Source organism: Lithobates pipiens, unplaced genomic scaffold (assembly GCF_037356315.1).
Source record: "Lithobates pipiens isolate NorthernLeopardFrog02 unplaced genomic scaffold, aLitPip1_a1.2 Scaffold_13, whole genome shotgun sequence".
In the NCBI taxonomy this organism is placed as follows: Eukaryota; Metazoa; Chordata; class Amphibia; order Anura; family Ranidae; genus Lithobates; species Lithobates pipiens.
The window spans coordinates 464720952-464748741 of record NW_027507718.1 but is presented as its reverse complement, the minus strand read 5'-3'; the positions used below and the strand labels follow the sequence as shown (position 1 = coordinate 464748741).

The following is a 27790-nucleotide window of genomic DNA, read 5'->3' as shown; positions in this document are numbered from 1 at the left end:
CGTCAGAATGGTGAGTGCTCAATACAGCCTCCAGTGGTGACACAGAGATGACAAGACAACATAAAGACATGAAAGGAGAGATTCCTTCCAGAAAATCTCCCCTACCTTTCCGCCACAGGACTTTATCAGAGATAAAAACCCCAATCTTCATCCTTCACGGTAGGCTCCGAGACCTTGAAAGGAAACCTTCAGGAACAGGGGTACACTAAGGTAATCCCGCAATCCTGGACCTGCGAGAAGACCCTGCCATTAAACTTTTATTGGTCTTACTACCAAAAAGTACTGGATCCCAGGGCCCAGCTTAAAAGCATTCGCAAGCAAAACCTCGTATCTTCAGATGAAGAGGCCCGGGTACCGTTCATTTAGTCCATTACGGAGACATCAGAACGGATCCGGTCAGGATGGCTGGCTCGCATCAAAGGATTACTGCCCGTGGAGCTCAGTACACACATCCTTACACATGCCCAACACCTTAGACACTGGCGAAAAAACGGAGGACTCCCAGTAATGGGAGGGGTTATATGGGGGAAGTTCATGCCTTAAGGGGCGTGCCAGTGTCCAGCACCAGATGGTCCGATATAACCCACATAGTTATTACTATGGCGCTGTGTCCCCTGATGTAAGAAAATAAATATGTCCATTAATAATGTCAACTACTTGTGCTTAAAGAATACTGTATTCTTCCTGTGAGAATATCTGTGCTTCACTTTAATTCTTAAAGTTTTTCCATTTTGGATTGAGTAAGGGAGAGTTATAACCCCTGTAGGGTTTATTTTTGCTACCTGTGTCCCATTGAGGAGATCTACCTTCACTTGTTGTCCCATAGCCAAACAGGAAGTGAGAGGAAATCTCTGTAAATTAAGGGAATTCCTTGGGGACCCCCAGGTCACCAGAACTAGTGTCAATATTGGAAGATTTTTTCTATAATACTTTTCTGGGGACAACCTAAAACGTGGAATTTTCTTTTGCTTTCACTTTCAATGATAATGGTAAACAGGACAAATAGAGAGGGTGAATCTCTTTAAACGGGGGAACAGGCAGTAGTGAAAAATTTATAGGTGTTGTAATCCCTCCCCACTCTATACAAAACAAAAAAAAAATAAAGTTTTCCCTTTAGTTATACTTAAACGTGCAAAACCCAACTCCTGCATCTTATAAGCACCTTAAAAAGTTTTTGCATAATTATATTATATATATATATATATATATATATTTATATTTATGATGCAAAATTGATCATGACTAACCCTAAGGCTTCCCTAATCACAGCAGTTCCTAAACTTGCATAGACAGACAGCTTTTATGAAATTGAGTTTAGTAGCTGCCAAAAGTTCCTAAACTCAAGTTTAGGAGCTGCTAGGGTACATGAAGCCCAAGACCAGTGGTCTCCAAATTGTGGCCCAGTGGCCAAATGTGGGCCTTTTCTTGCCTTTATCGGGCCCTTAGCGCACTATTCCACCTACTGATACCAGACACTATTCTGCCAACTGACACCAACAATGGAGCACCATTTCTCTCACTGACACCAACAACTATCCCTGCCAATGATACCAATGATGGGGCACTATTCCTCCATCTCTAATACCAACTGTGGTGATGTTTACTCCCGCTGATGCCAGGAAAATGTCCAGCCCCCATAAAGTCTGAAAGACAATAAAGTAGCCCTTTGTTTAGAAGATTTGGAGACCCCTGCCTAAGACAGACCCAGCTTAGATGATCTGTACTGTCCTTTAGGTGAACCAGAAAAAAATATGTTGAATACAGAGAATTACAGTTTAGCAACAGCCAAGAACTCCAGCTCTAACACTAGGCATCTGAGAAATTATAATTTACTAAGACATATAATCATTTATATTTGTCATTTCCATTTTAGCTGCCCCACACTGATATCTTTCTCTAAAGCTATTTGTTCAAGTTAAAAGACAGATGATATTCAACAAAGGCTGCAGTTTATATGAAATCAAAAAATGGTCATTCTGTTTTCTCCAAGAAGGGAAATAGTTTACATTTAGCCTTAGGGCCTGTCTACCTGGGAGAATGGAGGGAAGCTGAGGTCAGAACAGCAATTTATTCTGACCCACACTTGTATGAAAGGCTTGTAAAGGCAGGAATTAGGATGTTATTTTATATGAGAGAAGAAGAAGAAGAAGAAACAAGGGCAATGAAACGTCTCCAATAGGAAACTATAACAGTACAATGCAATAAAACCGGTTCTAGCTGAACTCCAGGCAATCCACTAAAAACACAAATAAAATATAATAACTAGTTTAACTGTAGAAGCATTTGCAATTCTGTTCAGTCTTGTGACCCAAGCACATTTGCTTGACATTAGTCTGGTCCTGGGCCTCCTGTAGACCATACTGCAGCACAACAATAGAGACTGTGCACACAGGAAGGAAGAGCAGACAGTACTGAGACAAACCAACAAATCCTTCAAAGCTTGACTTTAATTCTATAAAACAACTACAATAAGCACTCATGTTCATGCGAATACTAGCTGTATACAGAATACAGTTAAACGATTCTCAGGCCCCTTTCACACTTATGTGACCTGAAAGTTGCACGATTTTGCCATGAACTGAAGCCTGTGTAATCTTGAGGTCTATGGACCTCAAGACGCATCGAAGTCGGACCAAAGTAGTCCCTGCACTACTTTGAAGGCACACAGATATAAATGGTACTCATTGGAAATCATGGGGTATAACTTGTCATTGTGACTTTGGAGTCCCAAGTCGCAGGAAAAGTTGCATAAGTGTGAAAGGGGCCTCAACTGTGATACTTTTTACAATGTCTAAGTCAATGGTTCTCAACCCTGTCCTCAAGTACCCCCAACAGGCCATGTTTTGGGAATTTCTCTTAGATAAAATAGCTTTCCAAAATACTAAGCCATTGACTCGAATTTAAAGCACCTATGCAAGGTAAAGGAACACCTACAAACATTGCCTGTTGGGGGTACTTAAGGACAAGGTTGAGAATCACTGGTCTATGTAATAGGGCACACCAGCAGCCATTAATTTACATGTGAAGCACGTTGGAAATAAAAGCAACAAAATTATAGCCTATTAAATTTGAGCCGCATAACTCTTTCTTTTATTGCTGCAGCATGGCCTGGTTACATGTCCTGTGATGTAGACTCAGCTTTTTCAAGCTCTCCTCCCAAAAGGAGCGGAGTCAAGGATCCAATCCAACCACCAATGCCTTGGGGTGTACGGCATACTTGACTGACAATTAAAAATGTATTTTACACAGACTGAGAGGAGGGCCTGGAAGAAACTGAGGTGACGTCCCAGGACATGTGACCCATTCCAACTTAGCCCCACCTTCAACTTGGGCCATAGTGACAGAGAGCTAGTGGATTTTCTCTGAGCGCATGCTCGCTTTCTTTTAAGTGGATGTAGACCCTCACATAAACCCAGTGAAGTGAACAGCCTCAGATGATACACAGAGATTAAACAAATCTCCCTGCATAAGTTTTACAAGTATGCCGTCTTCAGCTTTATATATTCTTTAGAAAGTGCTCATATTGTTTGGAGATGTTCTCTTCCTGTTTAACACTGCAGTGAAGTCTGGGCTACAGCCAAGACAGCCAATTGGAGGAAAGACACACACCCCCTCTCCTCATAGGTAGAGACTTTCAGAACTGTTAAAGAAAACTCAACATCCAGACAAGTGAAGGACACTCTCCAGGAGGTGAACGTATCATTGTCAAAGTCTACAATCAAGAAAATACTTTACGTGAGTAAATAATACAGAGGGTTCACCAAAAGGTGCAAACCATTCATATGCCTGAAGAATAGAAAAGTCAGATTTTGCAAAAAAAATAAAAAGTCTAAAAAAGCCAGACCAGTTCTGGAAAAGCATCCTTTGGACGGATGAAACCAAGATTAATCTATGCCAGAATGACGGGAAGAAAAAAGTGTGGAGAAGGCTTTGAACAGCTCATGATCCAAAGCACACAACGTCATCTGTAAAATATGGTGAAGGCAGTGTGCTGGCATTGGCATGCATGGCTTCTGGGTCATTGGCGTTTATTGATGTGACAGAAGATAGAAGCAGCCGGGTGAATTCTGCAGTGTTTGGAGATATACTGTCAGCCCAGATTCAGCCAAATGCAGCAAAGTTGATTGGACGGCGCTTCACAGTACAGATAGACAATGATCCAAAACACACTGCAATAGCAACCCAGGAGCTTTAGGTGGAATATTTTGCAATGGCTGAGTCAATCACCCGATTTCAACCCAATTGAGCATGTATTTTACTTGCTGAAGGCAAAACTAAAAGCAGAAAGACCCACAAAGAACAACTGAAGACAGCTGCAGTTAGAGCCTGGCAAAGCATCAGAAAGGAGGAAACCCAGCCTTTGGTAATGTCCATGGGTTCCAGACTTCAGGCAGTCATTGCCAGTAAAGGACTCTCAACAAAATATAAAAAATTAACATTTTATTTATGATTATATTAATTTGTCCAATTACATTTGAACCCCTGATAATGTGGGGACTGGCTAAAAATGTGTTCAACCCCTTGAATTAAAGCTGAAAGTCTGCACATCAAATTCATTTGGATCGTTTCAGTTTAATTTTATTCTGGTGGCATACAGAGCCAAAAGTATGAAAATTGTGCCTGTGCCCAAATATATATAGACTCAACTGTATCTGTTTGTCAATGGTTAGAAAAATACCTTTTTGAGAAACTGAGGGGGGTCTTTTCACCAAGTTTGCTGCACTAATTTTCTTTCATGCATCACTGTAAATACCACCTAACTCTCCCACCACCCTAGAGTTATGCATAAATGAATGGGATGTGGCTTAAAGTGGTTGTAAACACTTACATATACCTAGTGAATTGACTAGCCTCAGGTAATACACAGAAATGAAACACAATTATCCAACATACATTGTACTTGTCTATCTGCAGTCCTCGCTCCCCTACATCCCTGAACAACATGCTCAATTTGTAGAGCTTGTAGAGCTATAAAAAAAAAAGGGGGGGGGGTGAGTGGACAGCTGAAATTACACACTGCAGAGCTCAGTAAAGCAAGATCTGAGAGCTGATTGGAGCGAAGGGACACACCCCCTTCACACAACACACAGGAACAGAACTGAGGCTGTCAATCAGCTGTAGGTCCCTCCCGCGTCACCATTTTTCTCTTGGTGTCAGAAAAATCTGTCAGAAGTGATTCAAGCTGATAGAGGTATGAAACAGCAGACAGAAATGGGACACAGTGCTCTAGATTGAGACAAGTACACACTACAGAGGGTTATGCTTTCTTCATATTTCAGGTCTGAAGTTTACAACTACTTTAAGGGTAGAGGAGGTGGGATGTAACATCAACCTTCCAAAGTGCACAAAGACCTTTAGAACTGAAAAACAAGTTCATGTTTACCTTCCTTATCCTCACCCTCCTCTGTACTATATTCTACAAAATGCAGGTTTACTTTTCTAGCTATTACCTTGAAAGACTTGGTGATGGTTTCTTAGTAGTGTCTGTAGGCCTCCACATTCATTCTTCAGACTCTGTAATGTCTCCTTGCCCAGGACATCAGCTACTTCTCGTATTGTAAGACATCCTGTTGGAAAGATGAGAGAAAATTATCCTTGCCATTTAGTGTTTTTTTTGTTACAAAGAAGATTCCTGTTTTAATCTTTTGTATTAAAGTGGTTGTATACTCAGTTTTTTAACTTTTACCTACAGGAAAGCCTATAATAAGGCTTACCTGTAGGTAAAAAAAATATCTCCTAAACCTGTACGGTTTAGGAGATATTCCCCTCGGTATGCGCCGCTGACTGCAGCGGCGCATGCGCACAAGGGGATTCCCGGCCTGAAAATCCAGCAGTGACTGACCGGCCGGAATGAAATCTCCCGTGCGCATGCGTGGCCGGAGCCGCGATACCCGGAAGAAACGCCGAGGGAGCATGTCAGCTCCCTCGGCGTGGATCGGGCCAGATGTCGGGGCCTCGTTCTAAGGCAAGTATTTCATAAGTATTTCATAATGAGCTAGTATATGGTGCATACTAGCTCATTATGCCTTTTCCTTTGCAGGTGTTAAAAAAAAAAAAAAAAAATTGCGGGTTTACTACCGTTTTAAGATTTTAAATAACAAGAAAAAAATAGGATTTTTGAACTCGCCGTAAAATAATCCTTTTCTCTCTAGTTCACCCACTGACACAGCTCCTTTCTTATACCGTCGGGTTGTTACGCCACCTTCCGGAGAGGACTAGGCAGAACATGTTAATGTGTTATAATAAAACTTTTTAGTTCCGCCCAAGGGGCAGTCCCTTAGGTAACAACCCCCCAGCCTTCTACTGCAGCCTCAGTACGTCAAAAAGCAGTAGAACGTAAAAAATAGGAGGGGAGGGTGATGTGTCAGTCGGTGAACTACAGAGAAAGGGATTTTATGGCGAGTACAAAAATCCTATTTTCTCTTACATTCACCGACTGACACAGCTCCTTTTTTATACCATCAGGACGTCCTCAAGCAGTGCCAAAACAAGGGGTGGGAAAACAGCATAGAAACTTCCCCCACAATGGCATGTGGGAACCAGTATGAAACTTCACCCACAAAAAACACAGTGTGGGAATAGCAAAGAACTGCAATACCCACAAAAAAACAGAGTGCTCCTCAATCTGGGAGTGGCTACTTACAAACCGCGTAAAAAACTTGCGGTAACAAATGCAACAGTGCATTAACTTAACAATACTGTGTTTATAAAAAAAAAACAGGAAAAAATGTAAGTGCAATTGCAATTACACGGCCGCCTGCAAAACTTTGCAGCCAAAACAGGCATCAGCCGATGCACCGACATCTACCTTGTAGAATTTTGTAAAGGTTTGAACAGACGACCAAGTCGCCACTTTACACACTTGAGCGACAGACGCTTGATGTCGGAAGTCCCAAGATGTTCCAATTGCCCTGGTGGAGTGGGCCGTGACTGGAAATGGGGGCACCTGCCCCTTCAAAGTGTAGGCCTGTACTACAATTTGTCTGATCCACCTGGTAATGGTGGCCGCCGAGACTGCCATGCCTTTCTTCGGACCAGCCACCGAAACAAACAAGGAGTCCGACTTATGAAAGGGAGCCGTAGCAGACAAATACACCCCCACGTCCAGTGAATGGAGGGCCACCTCCTTAGGATGTGTCGGTTTAGGGCACAGAGATAGTAATACAATGTCTTCATTGATGTGGAACGCCGAAACCCCCTTCGGCAGAAAGGAAGGTTGCGGACGCAACACCACCTTATCCTTGTGGATAACCAGATAGGGTGACTTGCAAGACAAGGCCGCCAGTTCCGAAACTTTCCTGACCAATGTAATAGCCACTAGAAAGACCACTTTCTGAGAAAGACTCAGCAGAGGGATCTCTCTGACATTTTCAAATGGCGGTTTCTGAAGCGCCGATAACACCAGGTTCAGATCCCAGGGGGGCAACAGTGGGCGCACCGGAGGAACTACATGTCGCACCCCTTGAACAAAAGTGCTCACTAGAGAGTGAGACGTCAGGGGTTGCTGAAAAAAAGACAGCCAAGGCTGAAATGTTTCCTTTAATGGTGCTCAAGGCCAATTTATGGTCTATTCCTTGCTGTAGAAACAGCAGGATCCTGGATATAGAAAAGGAGCGCGGACGCCAATCTTTCTCCTCACACATGGAGATGTAGGCTTTCCAGGTCCGATAATATATCTTCCGAGAAGAAGATTTCTGTGCTCTCAGCATAGTTGGAATCACAGAGTCCGAAAGACCCCGGTTCCTCAACACCTGGCTCTCAATAGCCATGCCGTTAAAACCAGCGATGGTAAAGCAGGATGGAGAATCGGACCTTGAGACAGCAAGTCCTCTCATAACGGCAGTCGCCATGGGGTGTCCGCCACCAGGCGCACTAGGTCTGCGTACCAGGGACGCTGGGGCCAATCTGGGGCAATCAGTATTAGTGAATCCCTTCAGGCTTCAACAAAATGGCAGCCGAGCGTCCAGTATAAAGGACATAATCACAGGGAAAATGGCCACCGGCCTACAGAAAAATGGACACAGAGCATGCTGCTCCCTGGTCACACTAAAAATGGCCGCCAAACACTGTATGCAATGAAAAAACAGTGAAAAAACAGGGAGAGAAATGGTGGTAAACAGCGCTGCAGCGATCAGCAGACACAGCCTCCAGACACCCAGGGGAGAGATCTACAGACAACCAGGGCACAGCTACCCAGCGCAGTCCCCACCCAGGTGAAAGCCCCCCCGGGGAGCCCCTGTCTATGGCACACACACACTGCTCAGCAGCCCATGCAGCATCCCCCACAGGGAAGGGGGGGGGGATAGGGACAGGGAGAGAAGAGAGGGAGGCGAGGGACTCCCGAATCGACCTCCCAGGGAATGCCCAGCTGCTCAGCCCCACCGAGGCAGGGAGAGCTGTACTTACCAGTCCTGAAGAGCTGGGAGACATTCCATCATAGACCCCCTCTCCGATCAGTACGGGGTGGCTGCTGACCCGGCACACTGTGACGCAGACATCAGTAGCCCGGTCATATGTGTGCCCCGGGGCATTACGCCCACCAGCCAGGGGCGTGTCATGGCTGACCCAGTGTGGAGCTCTGGTCTGCACATGCTCGCTGGCAAGGCTGGGGAGACTACAAGGATAAGGGTATCCAGCCTGTCACCCAGCCGGCTGTTGATAGCAGATCACAGGATCTTTAATCTTGCGCAAAAGCAAACTTCTGCAGAAAAATCCACGGCCGGATGAACCCGCAGGGTTCCTAGGTCCTTCTCCTTCACTAGGCAGAAAACTGAGGCTGCAGTAGCAGGCTGGGGGGCTGTTACCTAAGGGACGGAACTAGAAAGTTCTAGTTTTATTATAACATGTTCTGCCTAGTCCTCTCCTGAAGGTGGCGTAACAACCTGATGGTATAAGAAAGGAGCTGTGTCAGTCAGTGAACGTAAGACAAGACATTGCTGAGTAGCATATTTACGTACAAAATATAACTGTCAGCATAGTCCGTAAGGGAAATTGGTGACAACAATAGATAGAATATGATGAGGGGTTTGCTATGAACCCATGGAAAGATTTCATACTTTAGCTTTGTAGCTAGCCAAAAAAAATCTAAAAACCCGATCATACGATCTCCATAACATTTACCAACAACTATGTAATGTAAATCTAACTATACATGATCGAATTGTACAATCACCTTTAGATACCAGTGACTATGTAGTGCAAGTACTGCTGCCTGATTAGGTACAAACCAAATGGACTGCTTCTGTAAAAAGAACCCTTTTGGTAAAGCTAAAGGAGATTGTCCAACCAGTTTGAAAGCCCAACTCTAGGAATTAAACAAAATCCACCATTGTAGCAAGTCTGCAATGTAATAGCTCTGCACTGTAGGTGGTGACACCAAGGGACTGCCCACAGCCTGAAGAGCTGGAAGAAAAGGAGAAGCATGCTGGAACCAGGCAGAGTGGGTGTGAGGCAAGTAATATTGATTTCTCATCTTCCCCTGGTCCTAAATAGCATTTAACCATAATACAAGGGTATTTTTTATTTTATTTTTTTTAACACCCAATTCAATATGAAATGCACCACATACAGTAGCTGTTGATAAAGTAAAGGACACTAGCAAAAATCAGTAGTATGCTGGGAGTAGGAGGGGTTATATCTGACGGGTCACTGTATTCTCAGTTGCTATTATCCAAATCCTCAAGCTAAATCCTAACCCAACAGTCTCTGAATTCCTGTGTCCTCAAACAAGAAAAAAATCTCATTAAGTTTACCAAGACTATGTAAGACAAAAAGGTGTCTGTAAATCTCTGAAATCAAAAATAAAGAAGGCATATACAATGCCTTAAAGTATTCATACCCCTTGAAATTTTCCACATTTTGTCATCTTACAACCAAACGCATAATTGTATTTTTATTTTATTTTATGTGATAGACCAACACAAAGTTGCACATAGTTGTGAAGTGGAAGGAAAATTATAAATGGTTTTCAATTTTTTTTTTTTACAAATAAATATATGAAAAATATGTGTGACGTGCATTTGTATTCAGCCCCTCTGGATCAATACTTTGTAGAGCCACCTTTCACTTAAATTACAGCTGCAAGTCTTTAGAGGAGAGAGTGCTCCAGATAAACAGTTACAACTTATGCAGGAGGATTCAGTGAGAATATTTAGGGGATTACAGCCACTGTAAATGATCCATTCTTTTTTTAAGCAGTAATAGAGAGCCTTATGCTACATAATGGTTGATAGATCTAAAAGGACATTGTACAGAGTGCATAGTGTATGGACAACTTAAAGGAGATTGTACAATCAAGTTGTAATATGTGTGGTCAGCTTAAGAGTCTACTCATTCACTGCTACTCTGATAATGTATTTTTCTGTTTGAATTATAAATCTACTCCTTTTACTCACGTCATATTTCCCACGTCTCCTTCCTTCTAGATTGTAAGCTCTAACGAGCAGGGCCCTCTGATCCCTCCTGTATTGATTTGTATGTGTACTGTCTGCCCTCATATTGTAAAGCGCTGCGCAAACTGTTGGCGCTATATAAATCCTGAATAATAATAATAATAATAATAATAATAATAATAATCCCCTTATGTATCACTCTCACTACAAGGATTCACTTATTTCATATCACGAAGGACACGGTCGAGACAGTTTAACACCCCCCCACCCCACCCCGCTTGGCTTAGTACTGGTAACAAACGTGGGGAACTGGGGAGATGTGGTAGGGTGGAGCCTAAAAACCCACTGCTTCCTGTGTAAGTAGGTAGGTGAGCAGTTTCTTGATAAATGGCCTTTCATTGAGGACAAAATGGAATATATTGTTTTTTAAAAGAATGCATTTTGCCCTTTATATGCTTTTTTTCCCCCTCTTTTGGGCAGATGATGAAAAAAAACAACAAAAAAAAAAAACATAATATTTAAATACAAAGATCTTACTCTGTTAACTACAGCTAAAAGGAAGAGACTCCAAAATGATTTATCCATTTCTCCTGAATGCAGTAAAGTGCAAAAAACAAAACAAAAACCTATCTATACAGTTTAATGTAAAAAAAAAAAAAAAAAAAAAAAAAAAAAATTTTATACATGCGTTTATAGAATATGCATTTATGCACACGTGCTCATGCAAAGCATGTGTTTATTCAACATTTATGCAAACGTGCTTATGCAAGTAAGCATGTGTTTATGCAAAACATGCGTTTATGTGCAATCATGTGTCTACGCATGTGTCCATATATATATATATATATATGCAAAATGTGTCTCATGTAGACATGTGTCCGCCTTACGCAAACACAAGTTTATGCAACACGTGTCATATGCCTTATGCAGACACACACATATGCAACATGTGACGCATGTCTTACGCAGACACGAGCCTGTACGAACATGTGTCACATGCCAACGCAGACATAAAAAGAGTCTATGCACCTTGTGCAGACATGTTTTTAGCAAACATACAATGCCTTGCAAAAGTATTCACCCCCTTGGCTTTTTACCTATTTTGCTACATTACAGCCTTTAAATCAATGTTTTTTTTTAATCTGAATTATATGTGATGGATCAGAACACAATAGTCTAAGTTAGTGAAGAAAAATTAGAAAAATATATACATAAAACAATTTTTCTGAAAAAAAAAAAAGATAATTGGCATGTGTGTAATGTATTCATCCTTTTTGTTATGGTGCAACCAATTACCTTCCGAAGTCACATAATTAAGTCAGGGTTAGGTTACAAAAAAAATATAAAAATCTTTGATGATCCCTAGGAGTGCCATCAAATATATCATAACCAAATGGAAAGAACATGGCCCAACAGCAAACCTGCCAAGAGATGGCTGCGCACCAAAACTCACGGACCGGCAAAGAGGGCATTAATCAGAGAGGCAGCACAGAGACCTAAGGTAACCCTGGAGGAGCTGAAGAGTTCCATAGCAGAGACTGGAATATCTTTACATAGGACGACAATAAGACGTACGCTCCAGAGAGTTAGGCTTTATGGCAGAGTGGCCAAAAGAAAGCCATTACTTTTAGCAAAAAAACAAAATGGCACGTTTGGAGTTTGCGAGAAGTCTTGCGGGAGACTCCCAAAATGTATGGAGGAAGGTACTCTGGTCTGATGAGACCAAAATTTAACTTTTTGGCCATCAAAGAAAACGCTATGTCTGGTGCAAACGCAACACATCACATCACCCAAAGAACACCATCCCCACCGTGAAACGTGGAGGTGGCAGCATCATGGGATGTTTTTCAGCAGTCGGAACCGAGAACCTGTACCACTGTGTATGAGATTTGAGGCTAGGATGGAGGTTCACCTTCCAGCAGGACAATGACCTCAAACACACTGCTAAAGCAACACTTGAGTTGTTTAAGTGGAAACATGTAAATGTCTTGCAATGGCCTAGGCAAAGCCCAGACCTCAATCTAATAGAAAATCTGTGGTCAGACGTAAGCCACGTACACACGATCAGATTTTCCGACGGGAAATGTGTGATGACCGGTTGTTGGCGGAAAATCCGACCGCAGACAACTGTTGTCGGATTTTCCGCAGACAAATGTTTGGCTGGCAGGCTTTAAAATTTTCCGCCGACAAATTTCTGTTGTCGGATTTTCTCAGCGTGTGTACACAAGTCCGTCGGACAAAATTCAAAAGTACAAACACGCATGCTTGGAAGCAAGGACGAGCCAGAAGCCGTCGGTCTTGTAAATTATCAGTCGTAACGGAGAACACCTGACACGGAAAATTATGAAATCTCGAGATACGATGCACATTTTCTTCTTTAATGGGATAATAATGAAGCTGCTTTACTGGTGATACGGATGGAGTTATCGCAAACTAATTTTCAAAGGCTTTTTTTTCTAGTTATATCAATAATATTATTATGCTTGTCATTTTAGTTTTTTCGTGCAAATTACCACAACATCATTATCCTGTAGTTTTTAAGATAGAGATGAGATACAACTATGTTGGTGTCCCTTGTCAATTTTATATTGTATTTTTTTAAATGTAACTGCCTACTCCCAAACTGTCATTTGAAGTAAAACACATAGCCAAGTATTATTCTCCACTATTATTTATTGTCCATTAAAAAAAAAAAAAAAAAAAATTAGACATGCTATCTGCCAATAGAACTTAACCAAAAAGTGCATTCTATGAATTCAAAAATATAGAAAATAACAAAAATAGGATTTTTTGTACTCGCCGTAAAATCCTTTTCTCTGTAATTCACTGACCGACACAGCTCCTCTCTGTAACTAAATGGGTTGTATAGCCTGCCATTAGGGGAAACTAGGCAAAATTGTTACACAATACACAGAACTTTAATCCCGCCCCTGGGGGGCGGACCCTGTGCTATCAACCCTTCCCACTGCTCCCAGCAGCTTCAGTATGTCAACAAGCAGTATAACGTAGAGAAAAGGAGGAGCGGGTGCTGTGTCGTTCGGTGAATTACAGAGAAAAGGATTCTACGGTGAGTACAAAAAAATCCTATTTTCTCTTATATTTACCGACCGACACAGCTCCTCTCTGTAACTAAATGGGACGTCCCCAAGCAGTGCCAAATGAGGGGTGGGAAAAAAGCAGCATAAAAACCTCATCCACCATGGCAAGTGGGAACTAGTGAAACTAAACCCACAAAAAAACAGCAGTGTGTGGAAAAACACCACAATATAACCGGGCATCCTCAACAGGAGTGATCCCCAACACCGCAACATTGCGGAAGTAATGCAACAGTGCATTAACAAAACAGTACAGCGTTTTTATCGAAAAACCAGGAAAAAATTCAATTGCAACTACACAGCCGCCTGCAAAACTTTGCGGCCAAAACAGGCATCAGCCGATGCACTGACGTCTACCTTGTAGAACTTGATAAACGTATGGACAGACGACCAGGTCGCCGCCTTACACACCTGAGTGACAGACGCTTAGTGTCAGAAGGCCCAAGACGTTCCGATTGCTCTTGTAGAGTGGGCCGTGACTGGAAAGGGGGGCACCTGCCCCTTCAAGGCGTAGGCTTGGACTACAATCTGTCTGATCCACCTGGAAATGGTGGCCGACGAGACCACCATGCCTTTATTAGGACCAGCCACCGAAACAAACAGTGACTCTGTCTTCCGAAAGGGAGCTGTGGCAGACAAGTACACCTTCAGAGCCCTAACCCCATCGAGAGCGTGAAGGGCCACCTCCTTGGGGTGCTTTGGCTTAGGACACAACGATGGTAAAACAATGTCCTCATTGATATGAAAAGCGGAAACCACCTTTGGTAGAAAGGACGGTTGCTGACGCAACACCCCCTTATCCCTGTGGATGACCAGATAAGGTGACTTGCAGGACAAGGCCGCCAATTCCGAAACCCCCCTGGCCGATGTGATGGCCACTACAAAAACCACCTTCTGTGAAAGGGTCAACAGGGGAATCTCCCTGATATTTTCAAACGGTGGCTTCTGAAGCGCCGACAACACCAGGTTTAAATCCCATGGGGGTAACGGAGGACGCACCGGAGAGACTACATGGCGTACCCCCTGAACAAAGGTACTCACTAATGAGTGAGACGCCAGGGGTCACTGAAAAAAAAAAAAAAAAAAAAAAAAAAGACAGCCAAGGCTGAAATTTGCCCCTTAATGGTGCTCAACGCCAATTTCTGGTCTACTCCTTGCTGAAGAAACAGCAGGATCCTGGATATATAAAAGGAGCACGGATGCCACCCTTTCTCCTCACACATGGAGATGTAGGCCTTCCAGGTACGATGGTATATTTTACGTGAAGATTTCTGCGCCCTCAGCATAGTTGGAATCGAGTTTGACAGACCCCGGTTCCTCAGCACCTGGCTCTCAATAGCCATGCCGTTAAAGCCAGCGACGGTAAAGCAGGGTGAAAGATTGGACCTTGAGATAGGAGGTCCTCTCGCAGCGGCAGTCGGCAGGTAGCGTCTGCCACCAGACGCACCAGGTCTGCATACCAGGGCCACTGAGGGCAATCTGGGGCAACCAGTATTACTGGAATCCCCTCGGTTTCCACTCTGCGAACCAGACGTGGCAATAGTTTCAGTGGAGGAAAGGCGTAGATCAGCTGGTACTGATCCCATGGAGCCACCAGCGTGTCTGATGCGTCTGCCCACGGATCTCTCGTCCTGGACACGAATCTGGGCACCTTCCGATTGAGACGGGAGGCCAATAGATCCACATCTGGGGTGCTCCACTTCAGGCACAGCAGTCTGAATATCTCCGGATGCAATGCCCACTCTCCTGGGTCTAGCATCTGTCGACTCAAATAGTCCGCCTGCCAATTTTCCACCCCCGGGATGTAAATGGCCGACAGGGCCAGAACGCGTCGCTCTGCCCACCGAAGTATGTGAGCGACCTCCCGAGCAGGGACAACGGAGATTTGTCCCATTTTGTCAAGATCTCCTTCTGCAGGACTCTGGTGTGGAACTGGGCATAAGGTACTGCCTCGAAGGAGGCTACCATGAGCCCCAGCACCTGCATGCAAAAGCAGAGCGATTACCACTTGCGGTTCATCAGTAGTTTGACCGCAGATCTGAGAGTCAGCAATTTGTCTGAGGGGAGAAAAACCCTTGCTTCCCTGGAGTCCAACAGCAACCCCAGGTACTCCAGACGCTGAGTTGCTACAACCACCCAAATTCTTGCAGGGACTGCAAGGTGATTGCCACATCCTCCTCTAATTCTGAGGCAGAAGAAGCTATCAGGAGGAGATTGTCTAGGTAACCCACGATCGCGATCCCCCGTTGTCTCAACAACGGCAATACTGGAGCCAGTACTTTGGTAAAGACTCGGGGGGGCTGATGCCAGGCCAAAAGGAAGAGCCACAAACTGGTAGTGGGCTTCCCCGACTGCCAAACGCAGAAACTTTTGATGCCAAAGGCATATGGGTATGTGCAGGTAGGCATCCGGAATGTCCAAGGACACCAGGAAGTCCCCTTGATGGAGTACAGCGACTACTGAGCGAACTGATTCCATTCTGAACCTCTGCACTTTTCCAAAGTGATTGAGGGCTCTTAGGTCCAATATTGGACATACCCTTTCCTTCCTGGGAACCACAAACAGATTTGAGTAGAACCCGTGGAAGCGTTACGATTCCGGAACTGGTACAATCACTCCGATTCAGCAAGTCCCTCACCGCCCCTAACAGGGCCCCCCGGCGAACCAGGGACACGGGTATGCTGGAGGGGGAGAATCTGTTTGGCGGCCAAGAGAGAAACTCTATCTTGTAGCCTGTGGAAATCAGATCGCAGACCCATTGGTCTGATAACCGGGAGGTCCACCGGGCTGCAAACTCCCGCAGACGACCCCCCACCCGAGACATGGGTGGGGGCAAACCTTCATGTGGTAGCACTTTTGTTCGCAGGCTTGTTAGGCTTGCGGTTCCAGGGACGCTTCTGACCGCCCGTGGGCGTCCTGTCGGGCTGGGGGCGCTTTGCCGAAGCACCGGGTGGACGAAAAAGCCGCTTGTGAGCGGAAAAAGAGGGCCCTTGCCTGCGGCGTGGCTCCTTAGCCTTCCTGGCCTGTGGGAGTAGTGTACTCTTACCACTCATGGCATTTTTAATAATGTCATCCAACGAGGCTCCAAAGAGCCGGTCGCCAAGGAAGGGAAGATCCGTCAGGGCTTTCTTGGATGCCTGGTCAGCAGACCAGCATTTCAGCCAAATGAGGCGCCTCAGCACCACAGCTGACACTGAAGCCTTGGATAACAGGGAGAGAGTATCCAGGGCTGCGTCACAAAACGTACTTAAGGCCATGCACTAGTTGGTCTGCTAGCTCTACGCAGACAGGGGAGGTGTTCTGCTCTCACAATTCGCGGTGCAAAAGTTTTGCCCACTCAGTCAGTGTCTGCGACACCAGTGCGGATGCCAGTACAGGTCGCATGGCTGACCCCACAACCATAAACAAGGAACGAGCCACCACCTCGGCCTTCCTGTCCGTGGGATCCTTGAATGCAGGAGTCCCCTCAACCGGGATCGTGGTTACTTTATTTAACCTAGATACTGGGGGGGTCCACGACCGGAGGAGCCGACCACTTTTTGAGAAGGCTTTCCTCAAAGGGGTAACGCACCGGCAAATTTTTGGGGACCGAAAAGGTCCATTGCGGGCAACCCCATTCCCTGTAGATGAATTTGTCAAAATAAGTCAAATACGGGAACACCTTAGGTGAACGTGCTGGCTTGCTGGACCCAAAAGGGAGCGGTACATCAGCAGAGGAATCCGCTGGCTCCTGGATCTTCAGGGTATCAAGCACAGCTGTGATAAGTGCTCCAACAAGCGCCTTGCCGTGCCCGGACCCGGACGGGAATTATCCTCACTGTCCGCATGGTCCTGGTCAGCCATGTCTGATAGGTCAGAGCAGGGGTCTCCAGCCGCAGCAGGGCCTGAGTCTGCATCAGAGCTCTCCCCAGAGGACGGGGGGCAGGGGCCTCTACGTGCACCTTTCCTGCCACGTGGCGCCTCTATTATAGCAATATAGGAGTCAAGGACCGCCGTCAGGGTGTTCATGCGCACCGCGCTAACCGCAGGTGACCCAGTTGCTATAGCCTGGATTTCGGGGGAAGAAACATCAGTTTCTGAAGCCATGCTGACCCTAGCCTGTCTGCCACCTGCAAGGGGACTTAGGACAGTGAAGGTCCCACCCGCCTTCTGCCGCCGCGTGGGGGGGGTGGGGGGGTACTTAGCGCTAGACTCACCACCCTGGGGGATTCTGTGAAAGCCACAGCAGTGCCTGTAGTCCCTAGGAGGTTTCCAGTTGCAGAGAGGAGAAAACTGTCAGCAGCAGCAGCTATAAACAGCGGTGCAACGATCTGCAGAGCTAGCTTCAGCGTTCAGGAAAGAGCCCTCCAGCGTCCTGAACATACAGTGGACACAGGAAACAGCAAGTGAGAGCACATGTAATGCTGCCACAAGAGAACAGCGGTGAAAAAAGCGCTCAGGCTTCAAGAAAATGGCCAAGTAATAGGAAATCCTAAAGAAAATGGCTGCTGAAGCTCATCAGGGGAATATCAGCTTTCCCTCATCCAAGATGACCGCCGGACGGCGCCATGCAGTGACAGAACAAAAAATGAAAACGTGCTACCTACTAACAGTCAGAACAACCTCCACAAACACCTTTTTGGGACCCCCCAGACTGGGACCAGGACCAACGCCAGCCGCACAGAGCCCCCACAGGTGAAAAAACAGCGAACCCACACACATACTGTCCGCAGCGCATGCAGCCACCCCCCTCAGAGGGGGGAAGGAGGGGTGATAGGGATTTGGGAGAGAAGATAGGGAGGTGAGGTGGCCCCCGAATGGACAGGGAATGCCCAGCTGCTCACCCCACCGAGGCATGGAGAGCTGTACTTGCCAGTCCTGAAGAGCTGGGAGACATTCCATCACAGACCTACTCCTGCGCAGTTACAGGGTAGTTGTTGGCCCGGTATACTGTGATCCAGACAGCAGTAGCCCATTGAAGCTCACCGACCACCTCTGGAGCTGAGGCATGTCGTGGCCTGCCGAGCCTTGGCTGCGGCCTGCTCACGCTCGATGGCCGGACTGGGGAGACTACAAGGACATTTAACCAGCCTGTCACCCAGCCGGCAGTTGATAGAAGATCTCAGGATCTTTCATCTTGTGCAAAAATCAGCAAACCTGCAGCAAAAACATGGGCCGAGAGGCCCGCAGGGTTTCCTAGGTCATTCTCCTTGCTAGGCAAAATAAAAACTGAAGCTGCTGGGAGCAGTGGGAAAGGTTGATAGCACAGGGTCTGCTCCCCAGGGGCGGGATTAAAGTTGTGTGTATTGTGTAAAAATTTTGCCTAGTTTCTCCTAATGGCAGGCTATACAACTCATTTAGTTACAGAGAGGAGCTGTGTCGGTCGGTGAATATAAGAGAAATCATTTTTATTCAACCAAAAAATAAAATAAAAGCCTCATGCATGTGTCCTGCTTCTTAATATAGGGGGTCACCAATGCCAAGAGTTGGTGAAAGCAGGGCTCTATCATCTGGAGATAATTCCGAAAATCATCCGGATTATTCTCCTGGAGCTCCTGCAGCAAAGGCATATGACATAATTGGTCACAATTAATAAACCAATTTTTGGTAAAATAAATCCTCCTCCTCTTGTTCCTGGACTTGGGTCAAAGCAATAACTTCAAGGCCAATAATAAATAACACGTTATCTCCTCCAATTCCACAACATGTCTGGTTGACGAACAGCCGTTCAGGAACGAACTGAAAAGCGATTAATCAAAAGCGCAAAATAAAAAAGCGTGAATCACTTACCAAACTTCTAACACAAAATTAGCAGAAGGAGCCCAAAAGAATGGCGCTAAAGAGCTGAAAAAATACATAGTACGTCACTATGTTTGTTGGCTGACAATTCCTTGTCGTTTGTATGCAAGACAAAATCCAGGCACACGCCTTCGGAAAAAAGTCAGCTGTTTTGTCTGCGGAAAATCTGATTGCATGTACGAGGCTTTAAAGATTGCTGTTCACAAGTACAAACCATCCAACTTGAAGGATCAGGAGCAGTTTTGTAAGGAGGAATGGGCAAAAATCCCAGTGCCAAGAGGTGGCAAGCTCATAGAGACTCCTCCAAAGAGACTTGGAGCTGTTATAGCTGCAAAAGGTGGCTCTACAAAGTATTGACTTTAGGGGGGTGAATAGTTATGCACATTGACTGTTTCTGTTATTGTATCCTATTTGTTGTTTGCTTCATGACAAAAATAAATAAAAAAACAAAACATCTTCAAAGTTGTGGGCATGTTCTGTGAATTAAATGATGCATCTCCTCAAATAAGCCATTGTAATTCCAGGTTGTGAGGCAACAAAACAAGAAAAATTCCAAGGGGGGTGAATACTTTTGCAAGGCACTGTAAGCCTTCAAACATAAGCTTTTTGCAAACTTTTAGCAAGCATAAACTTAACAAAACATAAGCTTTTAGCCCAGTTTGCAAGTATGCACCTGCTCAACTGCAACAGGCCCCATACTGGTTTTGTGTCAAATGCACATTATTCTGGAGACATACCAATTCAAAGTGCACTGCTAGGGGTGTATCGACTTACAGTTGTACAGGCCCCCCGGATTAAGCAGCAAGTAAGCAGTATATAATCATGACTTGTCTGGCCACACAGTTCTCCTCTAGTAAGTACTCACACTTCACTAGTATCCATGGGCTGCCGTTATGTTTCAAGAGGCCCAGCTGAATCTGCCGAGCATATGGGCAACATGGCCACCCCTCCACTTCCTGCCTGTATAGAAATAGGCGGCTGCACTCTCTAGTGGCTGGAGAAGAAACGGCAGCCCATACTCCTAAGAAGTACACAGAGCATGATTTCAAACAGCACACTGCCCCTAGGGGCTAATGGGAGAACACCAGGCAGTCTGGATCTTTTTATATTTATTTATAATTATTTATTTATATTTATCACGGCAAGCTTTGGCATAAAAGATCTTCAGGGACTGGGTCCCCCTTAATGTGGGGTCCACTCTGCAGGACCTGTATAACACCCCATAGGAAAGCACCTTGGTCAGAACACACACTGCACAGGGTTCCATTATGCAGGGTCCAGAGCCATAAGGCTGCATTACAGGCAAAACCTTAAAGAATATTCTCTCCTTCCAATGAGGCTTGGGTACCATCCATTTTGACTGACAGCTCTTTTGAATGGATCTGAATGAAGTCCATGATTCTAAATAGAACCGTCCAGACCTTCAAGTTTGCTCCAAGAGCACATGTATCACATCAGTGACCACCACCTTACAGACACTGGTAAAAAACTGAAGTGCTTCCTGTGTAGGAGGGGTTATATAGGGGAGGACTTCCTGTTTGATTGTTCTGAATTGATCTACCAGTGTCCATTCACCTATAGGTGGCGCATAACCCAAGTAGTTTATTTAATAACTGGCTCAGTGTCCTTTGATGTACGATAAAGAAAAGGCTTTTCTGCAGCAATGGAAGTTGCAACTAAAAATTCCTACTGGCCTCCCAACTTTTGTTCATCACTTACTATCCATTGGTTTCTAAAAGCATTACTTGGCAATACTGCACGGCAGAGAGTAGTGTAGGTCTCTTATTATGTTGAAAAAATGGCAGCTAACAAAAGGAAAAAAACAGACAGACCATTAAAAGTATAGGATTGTTCCTTTAGAAATAGAAAGAAAAAAAATAACAAGATGTCAGAGAGCATAGCTCCCTACATCATCAAAAGGCACTTGTAAAGAGGAGAGAACTCTGAAAGGAATAGGTCTACAGTGAGGGAAAAATATTTGATCTCCTGCTGATTTTGTACATTTGTCCACTGACAAAGAAATGATCCGTCTAGAATTTTAATGTTAGGTTTTTTTTAACCGAGAGGCAGAACCACAAAAATATCCAGAAAAACTGAGTTCAAAAAAGTTATAAATTGATGTGCATTTTAAAAAGTGAAAGTAGTATTTGATCCCCTATCAGCAAGATTTCTGGCTCCCGGGTGTCTTCTATACAGGTAACAAGCTGAGATTAGGAGCACTCTCTTAAAAAAAGAAATGGCTTACTAGAAATGGCAGTGGCATCACCCTGGAGTCGAGCCGAAGATCAGCTGGGGTGCCAACATCATGGGCTCCCTGGACAGGTAAGTGCCAGAATATTAAAAGTCAGCACCTACAGTATTTGTAGCTGTTGACTTAATTTTTTTTTCACCCGGGCAGAACCTCCTCTTTAATCTCAGCTTGTTTTCTGTATAGAAGACACCTATCCACAGAAGCAATCAGATTCCCATCTCTCCACCATGGCGAAGACCAAAGAGCTGTCTAAGGATGTCAGGGACAAGACTGCAGACCTACACAAGGCTAGAATGGCCATAGACAAGCAGCTTGGTGAGAGGTTGACAACAGTTGGTGTGATTATTCACAAATGGAATAAACACAAAATAACTGTCAAGCTCCCTCGGTCTGGGGTTCCATGCAAGATCTCACCTCGTAGAGTTTCAATGATCATCAAATCGGTCAGGAATCAGCCCAGAACTACACGAGAGAATCGTGTCAGTGATCTCAAGGCAGCTGGGACCATAAGTCACCAAAAATACAATTGGTAAGTCCAGGCTGGTGGATCCAGACTTTGTCGCAATGATACGGTGCCTGCACTGATTCACGTGGCATCAGCAGAGAATAGATTTCAGACCACTCTGCTGAAAATGGGTCACAGGAGTGCACAACAAATTGCACTCCTGTGACCCATAGGAGAAGCCCAGCCAAATGAGCTCAGGCTGGACCTCTCTTTTAAGATTTAAAAAAAAAATCTGTGTGCAGCAGCTGCCCCAGCACCCCCTAATACTTATCTGAGCCCCATCTCTCTTCAGCGATGTCCACGAGTTCCTCGGCCATCCAGGATTCTCCTCCTGATTGGCTGAGGACACAGCAGCGGCACCATTGACAGCAGCGGGAGCCAAAGTCAGTTAGTCAATCAAGAGAAGGGAGGGGAGCAGGGCCAAACGGGGGCTCTGTGTCTGATGGACACAGGGAGCTGTGACTCGGCTCGGGTCTCCCAAATCAAGCTGCTTGCTGTGGGGGCACTCGACAGGAGGGAGGGCCAGGAGAGCCAAAGAGAGACCCAAGAAGAGGAGGATCTGGGCTGCCCTGTCCAAAACCACTGAAACAGAGTAGGTAAATATAACATGCTTGTTATTGTTAGGAGAAAAAAAACACGAGACTTTACAATGACATTAGGCCCCTTTCACACAGGGCACATCCATTTTGATTGAGTCCGCTTTGCTCAGCAGGAAATCAATCCGTTGGTCTCCACTGAGCAGGCGGGTGGCAGGTCCATCTCCACTCACTGTGCAGAGATGGACTGGTCAGAGCTTCGCTGTCCTCTATGGGAGATCGGATGAAAATGGATCCGCCTGTCCATTTTCATTCGATCCGCCAGACGGATGGAAAATAGGACCAACGTCTGTCTGGATTTCGCGTACAGAAACAGATAGCGGCGGATATCAGTGGACCTGTCACAGCTGAAATTCTTAACTCCATGGAGGTGAATTGAGCATCCAATCGGGTCCCCCTGAAAAACAGACAGGCGGGCCTGATCGGACAGCATGTGTGAAAGGAGCCTTAAACTGCAGTTTAAAAAATGTACAAAATAAACAGATGTTGTTATGTTATGAAAAAAAAGCACTATGTACAAAAGACTATTCAGGGGAAAAAAAAAAAATCACTTTGAATGAGACAAATAAGTACTTACTGCCTCTGTTCCATGTTGTCTGTGTTCCGTTATCAATGAGCTCTGGGTTCTCCTCTGTGTTTAGATGTAGTAATAGCTTTGCCACTTGTAGAACTACTTTATCAATGAAGTCTCTGGGAAGCAAAACACAGTTCCTAATCTGCTCCACTTTGTCCCTGGGCCGGAACGTTGACAGCCACTTCCTATGTCCCGTCTCTGGATCATCTGGGGAAACATCGGAGCTTTCCTCTCCATGTGTAGCGTGATCACAGAGCTCATTATTCTCTCTGGTACATGTAGAGTCTGATGTATCATTAGAATGACTGGCTATGTACTTTTTCCTCTCCCTATCAATCTGTTCTTCCTTCTCTGGTGGGTAATTTCTTGATTTTCCAATAAGGCACACCTGTGATCAATTCATTAAAATCAAAAAGTATAATATATACAGGTGATAATTTACAATGATGTTCTATTACTTTACCACAACTTAATAATGGTTTAAATAGATCATTGGAGGTACACATGGGGCATTAATCATCATGAAACAATGGTTTGGCAGTTACCAGCTTGGCTCTCAGCCTGTGTTTACACAGCTCCTCATATGACAGAAGTTGCCTTCTGTCGAACGAGCGTGTTGGAAAACAAGCAGCCGATCACTATCTGATCAGCACTTGCAGCCAATGGCTGTGGGCACTGACCAGTGTCCTCTGGTGGGGGTCCCCTTGTCAGGACGCAATAGAGATCGCTGTACTAACATTGCATAGCTAGTACAGCAACCTTTTTTTTCAGCCGCTGGGTTGAACGAAAGGGCTTTCAGTTCTAATAAATATCAGGAAAATACCAGAGCATCTACACTATATATACACAAGTAGCACAGACACCATAAAGTGAAACAGTCAGAAAATTAAATATAGCAGGTTAACCACTTGCCGACCACTGCGTGCCGATATACATCGGCACAATGGCAGCAGTGGGCAAATGGGCATACCCTGTACGTCCCCTTTAATTGGTGGGGCTAGTGGGCGCGCGCCGCGTACAGCGTGACCGCAGGTCCCGTGGACGTGTCATGGAGAGGCAGAACGGGGAGGTGTAAACAAGGCATTTCCCTGTTCTGTCTCGTGACATGACATGAAGTCTACTGCTCCCTGTCATGTCAGTGGTATCCCACCCCCCCCCCCACAGTAAAAATCACTCCCTAGGACACACTTAACCCCTTGATCGCCCCCTAGTATTTAACCCCTTCCACACCAGCATCATTTTACACAGTAATCAGTGCATTTTTATAGCTGTATAAATGACAATAGTCCCAAAATAGTGTCAAAAGTGTCCACAATAATGCCGCAATCATGATAAAAATTGCAGATCACCGCCATTACTAATAAAAAAGAAAAAAAAGTTAAAAATTACATAAATCTTTCCCCTATGTTGTAGGCAATATAACTTTTGCGCAAACCAATCAATATACACTTATTGCGATTTTGGTTTACCAAAATTATTTATTTTTTGGGGAAGGTATTTAAAGGCATCATTTTATACGAACAGTTACACTGTGTAGTATAGCTTAGTAGAACAGAGGGGCTGGCAGTAATTTTTCTTTGACTTTACAACCACTTTAAGTCATACTTCAGGCTGACTATTTTGCATGTCCTTAGTTATGTAAAACATTAAAAATAAATGCCTATACTGCTTAAAATCCAGTAACACACTGCCTCACCCTGCTTTGCCCATGCTCAGTTGCTCTATTTTTAGGCACTGTGCCGAATTTGTAGAGGCTGATCTGCTGTTGTTCTGGTCTTCAACAAAATGGCAGCCTCCAGCAAGAAGAAACAGGAGCAATGTTGGAGGCAATTTACAGCACACACTATTTTTGCTAGCATAATTATGAATGTAGAATGTAGGTTTCTTGCTAAAGAACATTATTTTTATCAAGTTGTTATGGGCAAAGTGCCGCTTAAATCCAATTCCTTGAAAAGGCAGTTAAGGGAAGGCAGGAACTTTTGTCCACACATTTTCTTCTAACTTAAGGTATTACAATGGCAGCTAAGAAGTTCTGTGGTTCAAATGGAACAAATTGGACCTACAATTAAAGTAAAGTTATATATTCTTCATATGGTATGGAATGGCAACATACTTGAACACTTCTCGTCACAAATTGCATTCCCTCTTCTGTTAGGACTGCGTTTGGCAAACCAGACTAAGGATACTGGTATGAACAAGCCCTAAGTGCTGTATCATTTACCAATGAAATGTTTAGCACTGTTTGAATGAGAAGGTTGTCAAAGCCTGCCTTAAAAGGAGAAGTACAGCCAAAGCTTGTTTGACTGTAGTTCTCCTGTGGCTGAAGTCCGCTGTCTGCTGACATCACAGAGCCGGTCCAGGCTTGGGCAAGATCATGACAATGAAGTAGGGATCCGCACACTTGCCTGGACCAGCACCCGGCTTAGCTGCTCCCTCCACAGCCCAGCGCGCCAGTGAGCATAGAGGGGACAAGTAGAGCGCTGTTGACTGTCAGCTCAGGGAACTCTGTGAACCAAGAGATCAGCGGTGTTTGATCACTCGGGTTCTCAGTGTTAGTCCTTGTACATGCGGTCGGACATTCCAACGGAAAATGTCTAATCGGACCGTGTTGTCGCATAATCCGAACATATGTGGTCTTCTTCGGGCTATTTCCGTCGGAATGTCCGACCAACAAAGTTGGAGAGCTGGATATAAAAATTTTACGACAACATGATCCGATTGGACAAAGTCTGATCGTTTGTAGAGAATTCCGATCGGACAAAGTGCCACACATGCTCAGATCAAATTCCTAGACAAAAACTATTGGCTACTAGCCTGAACGTAGTCCCGTCTTAACTAAATAACGTCATCATGTTACGAACGATCGGATTTTCCGACAACTTTGTCCGACCGTGTGTATGCAACACCAGTTTCGGACAAAATCCGTCAGACGAAATCCGACGGATTTTGTTGTCGGAATGTCCGACTGTGTGTACAAGGGCTTTGAGGCCCGGGGGATAGATGCAGCATTGGTCCATTTAGGCAAGTATAATCCTTAAAAAAAAAAAAAAAATACTTCTCTTTTAAACACTTACCCTCTTGGTTGATGGAATTCTCAGACAATCTTCCTCCACACTAAAGCCACATTGAGTTCCAATATCAGTGACAAAATCCAGGTATTCTCTGTACTGAGTCTTCTTACTGGACTTTCTATTGTATTTGCCATAGAAATTGAAGAAGCAGCAGGGTAGTACAAAGTAGCGGCAGGAGTAGGAGGAGCTAGGGGAATAAATGCTAAATGAAGCCATACAAGATCTAAAATGTACATGTACACAAAAGTGAGGTCATTTGTCCTTAGGAGACAATCTGACCAGGACTCTGTAAACTGCCATTGCTGACCGCATATGAAAATTCTAGTTGCCAGTTGACTAACCTCCATGCCTTAAATCACTGATTACAGAATAAACATAGAGATAAGAATTACTTCTGCAACATGCACACTTATCCCCAGACATTATTTAAAGCCAGACGATCAGCATAAACTGCGGGGAACTAGAAAGGGGTCAGTAGCGCTGGTCTCCATATTCCATACTTGGCAGGTTTACTTTAAAAGGCAAACTCAAGCTTTTCCACAAATAAACGCACCCATATTTGCAGTAAAAAAAAATAAAAAAAAAGACCTCGCAAAGCAATGCAACCACAATCAGTGGCAAGTAGGACATATTTGTTATAAAAAAAAAAAAAAAACTATTTGAATCACTTTAAATAGAACTACAGGCAGTCCCCCGGTTTACAAACAAGAAACGAGGTTCTGTAGGTTTGTTCTAAAGTTGAATTTGTATGCAAGTTAGAACAGGTAAATCTTTTAAATTTTGGAGCGATAGCATAGGGAAGGGTTAACACCTCTGTTTTGCTGGCTGTGCCCCTGTTGAGAAGATTTAATCTCACTTTCTGTCCCCGAGACAATTGGATTTTGAAAATTTTGGTAGGTCGTGGAAAAAAGCTTCAGTAGACACCCCCCCTCCCCACCCCCCATGATATCTCTTAAGCCCCATACACCTCATTAGATTTTCTGATGATTTTTGTATTCAGATTTACCAAAACCATGTAGTGCAAGGGCCTGTCTGATTGCATACAAATTGAAACTCCTAAGGTTTGACCTCATATTATATGGTTTTGGTAAATCTAAAGGAAAAAATCAACAGAAAATCTGATGGGTGTATGGGGCTTTACAGTGTATTTCCCTTCCTAGGGGCAGATTTCCTCTCACTTCATGTTGTCTCACTGTGTTTTTTTTTTTTTTTTTGTTCATGTTTGATAGAGTAAGGAAGGATTATAACCCCTGGCTGTTTTTTTTTTTCGTTTGCAATCTTTGTCCCATTGGGGAAATTTCCCTTTACTTTCTGTCCCACAGCCAAAACAGGAAGAGGAAATCCTTCCAACGTAAGGGAATCCCGGTATGGGGGCGGCGCTGTGTGTCTAAATGGACAAGGTAACAGTTTCTCAACCCAACCCCTAAAACAAGTCCTTAATACTAAACCTCCCAATAATACTGAACACCTGAAGCCAACACTAGGACTTAAAGCTGACCCCAGGAATTATCTATATTCCATACACACAT

General features: G+C 44.5%; 1 protein-coding gene across 2 annotated transcripts in view; it reads right to left on the bottom strand.

The window, feature by feature from the left end:
• The window catches only part of TRMT44 (tRNA methyltransferase 44 homolog), a 114484-nt gene that overhangs the window by 14681 nt on the left and 72013 nt on the right, over positions 1-27790 (bottom strand). For both annotated transcript variants that reach the window (XM_077477853.1, XM_077477854.1), the window contains 3 exons: positions 26265-26448; positions 23194-23578; positions 5451-5567 (listed from right to left, as the gene is read on the bottom strand). In XM_077477853.1, the coding sequence (XP_077333979.1) occupies positions 5451-5567; positions 23194-23578; positions 26265-26448 (686 nt within the window). The remainder of the gene's footprint in view (positions 1-5450; positions 5568-23193; positions 23579-26264; positions 26449-27790) is intronic.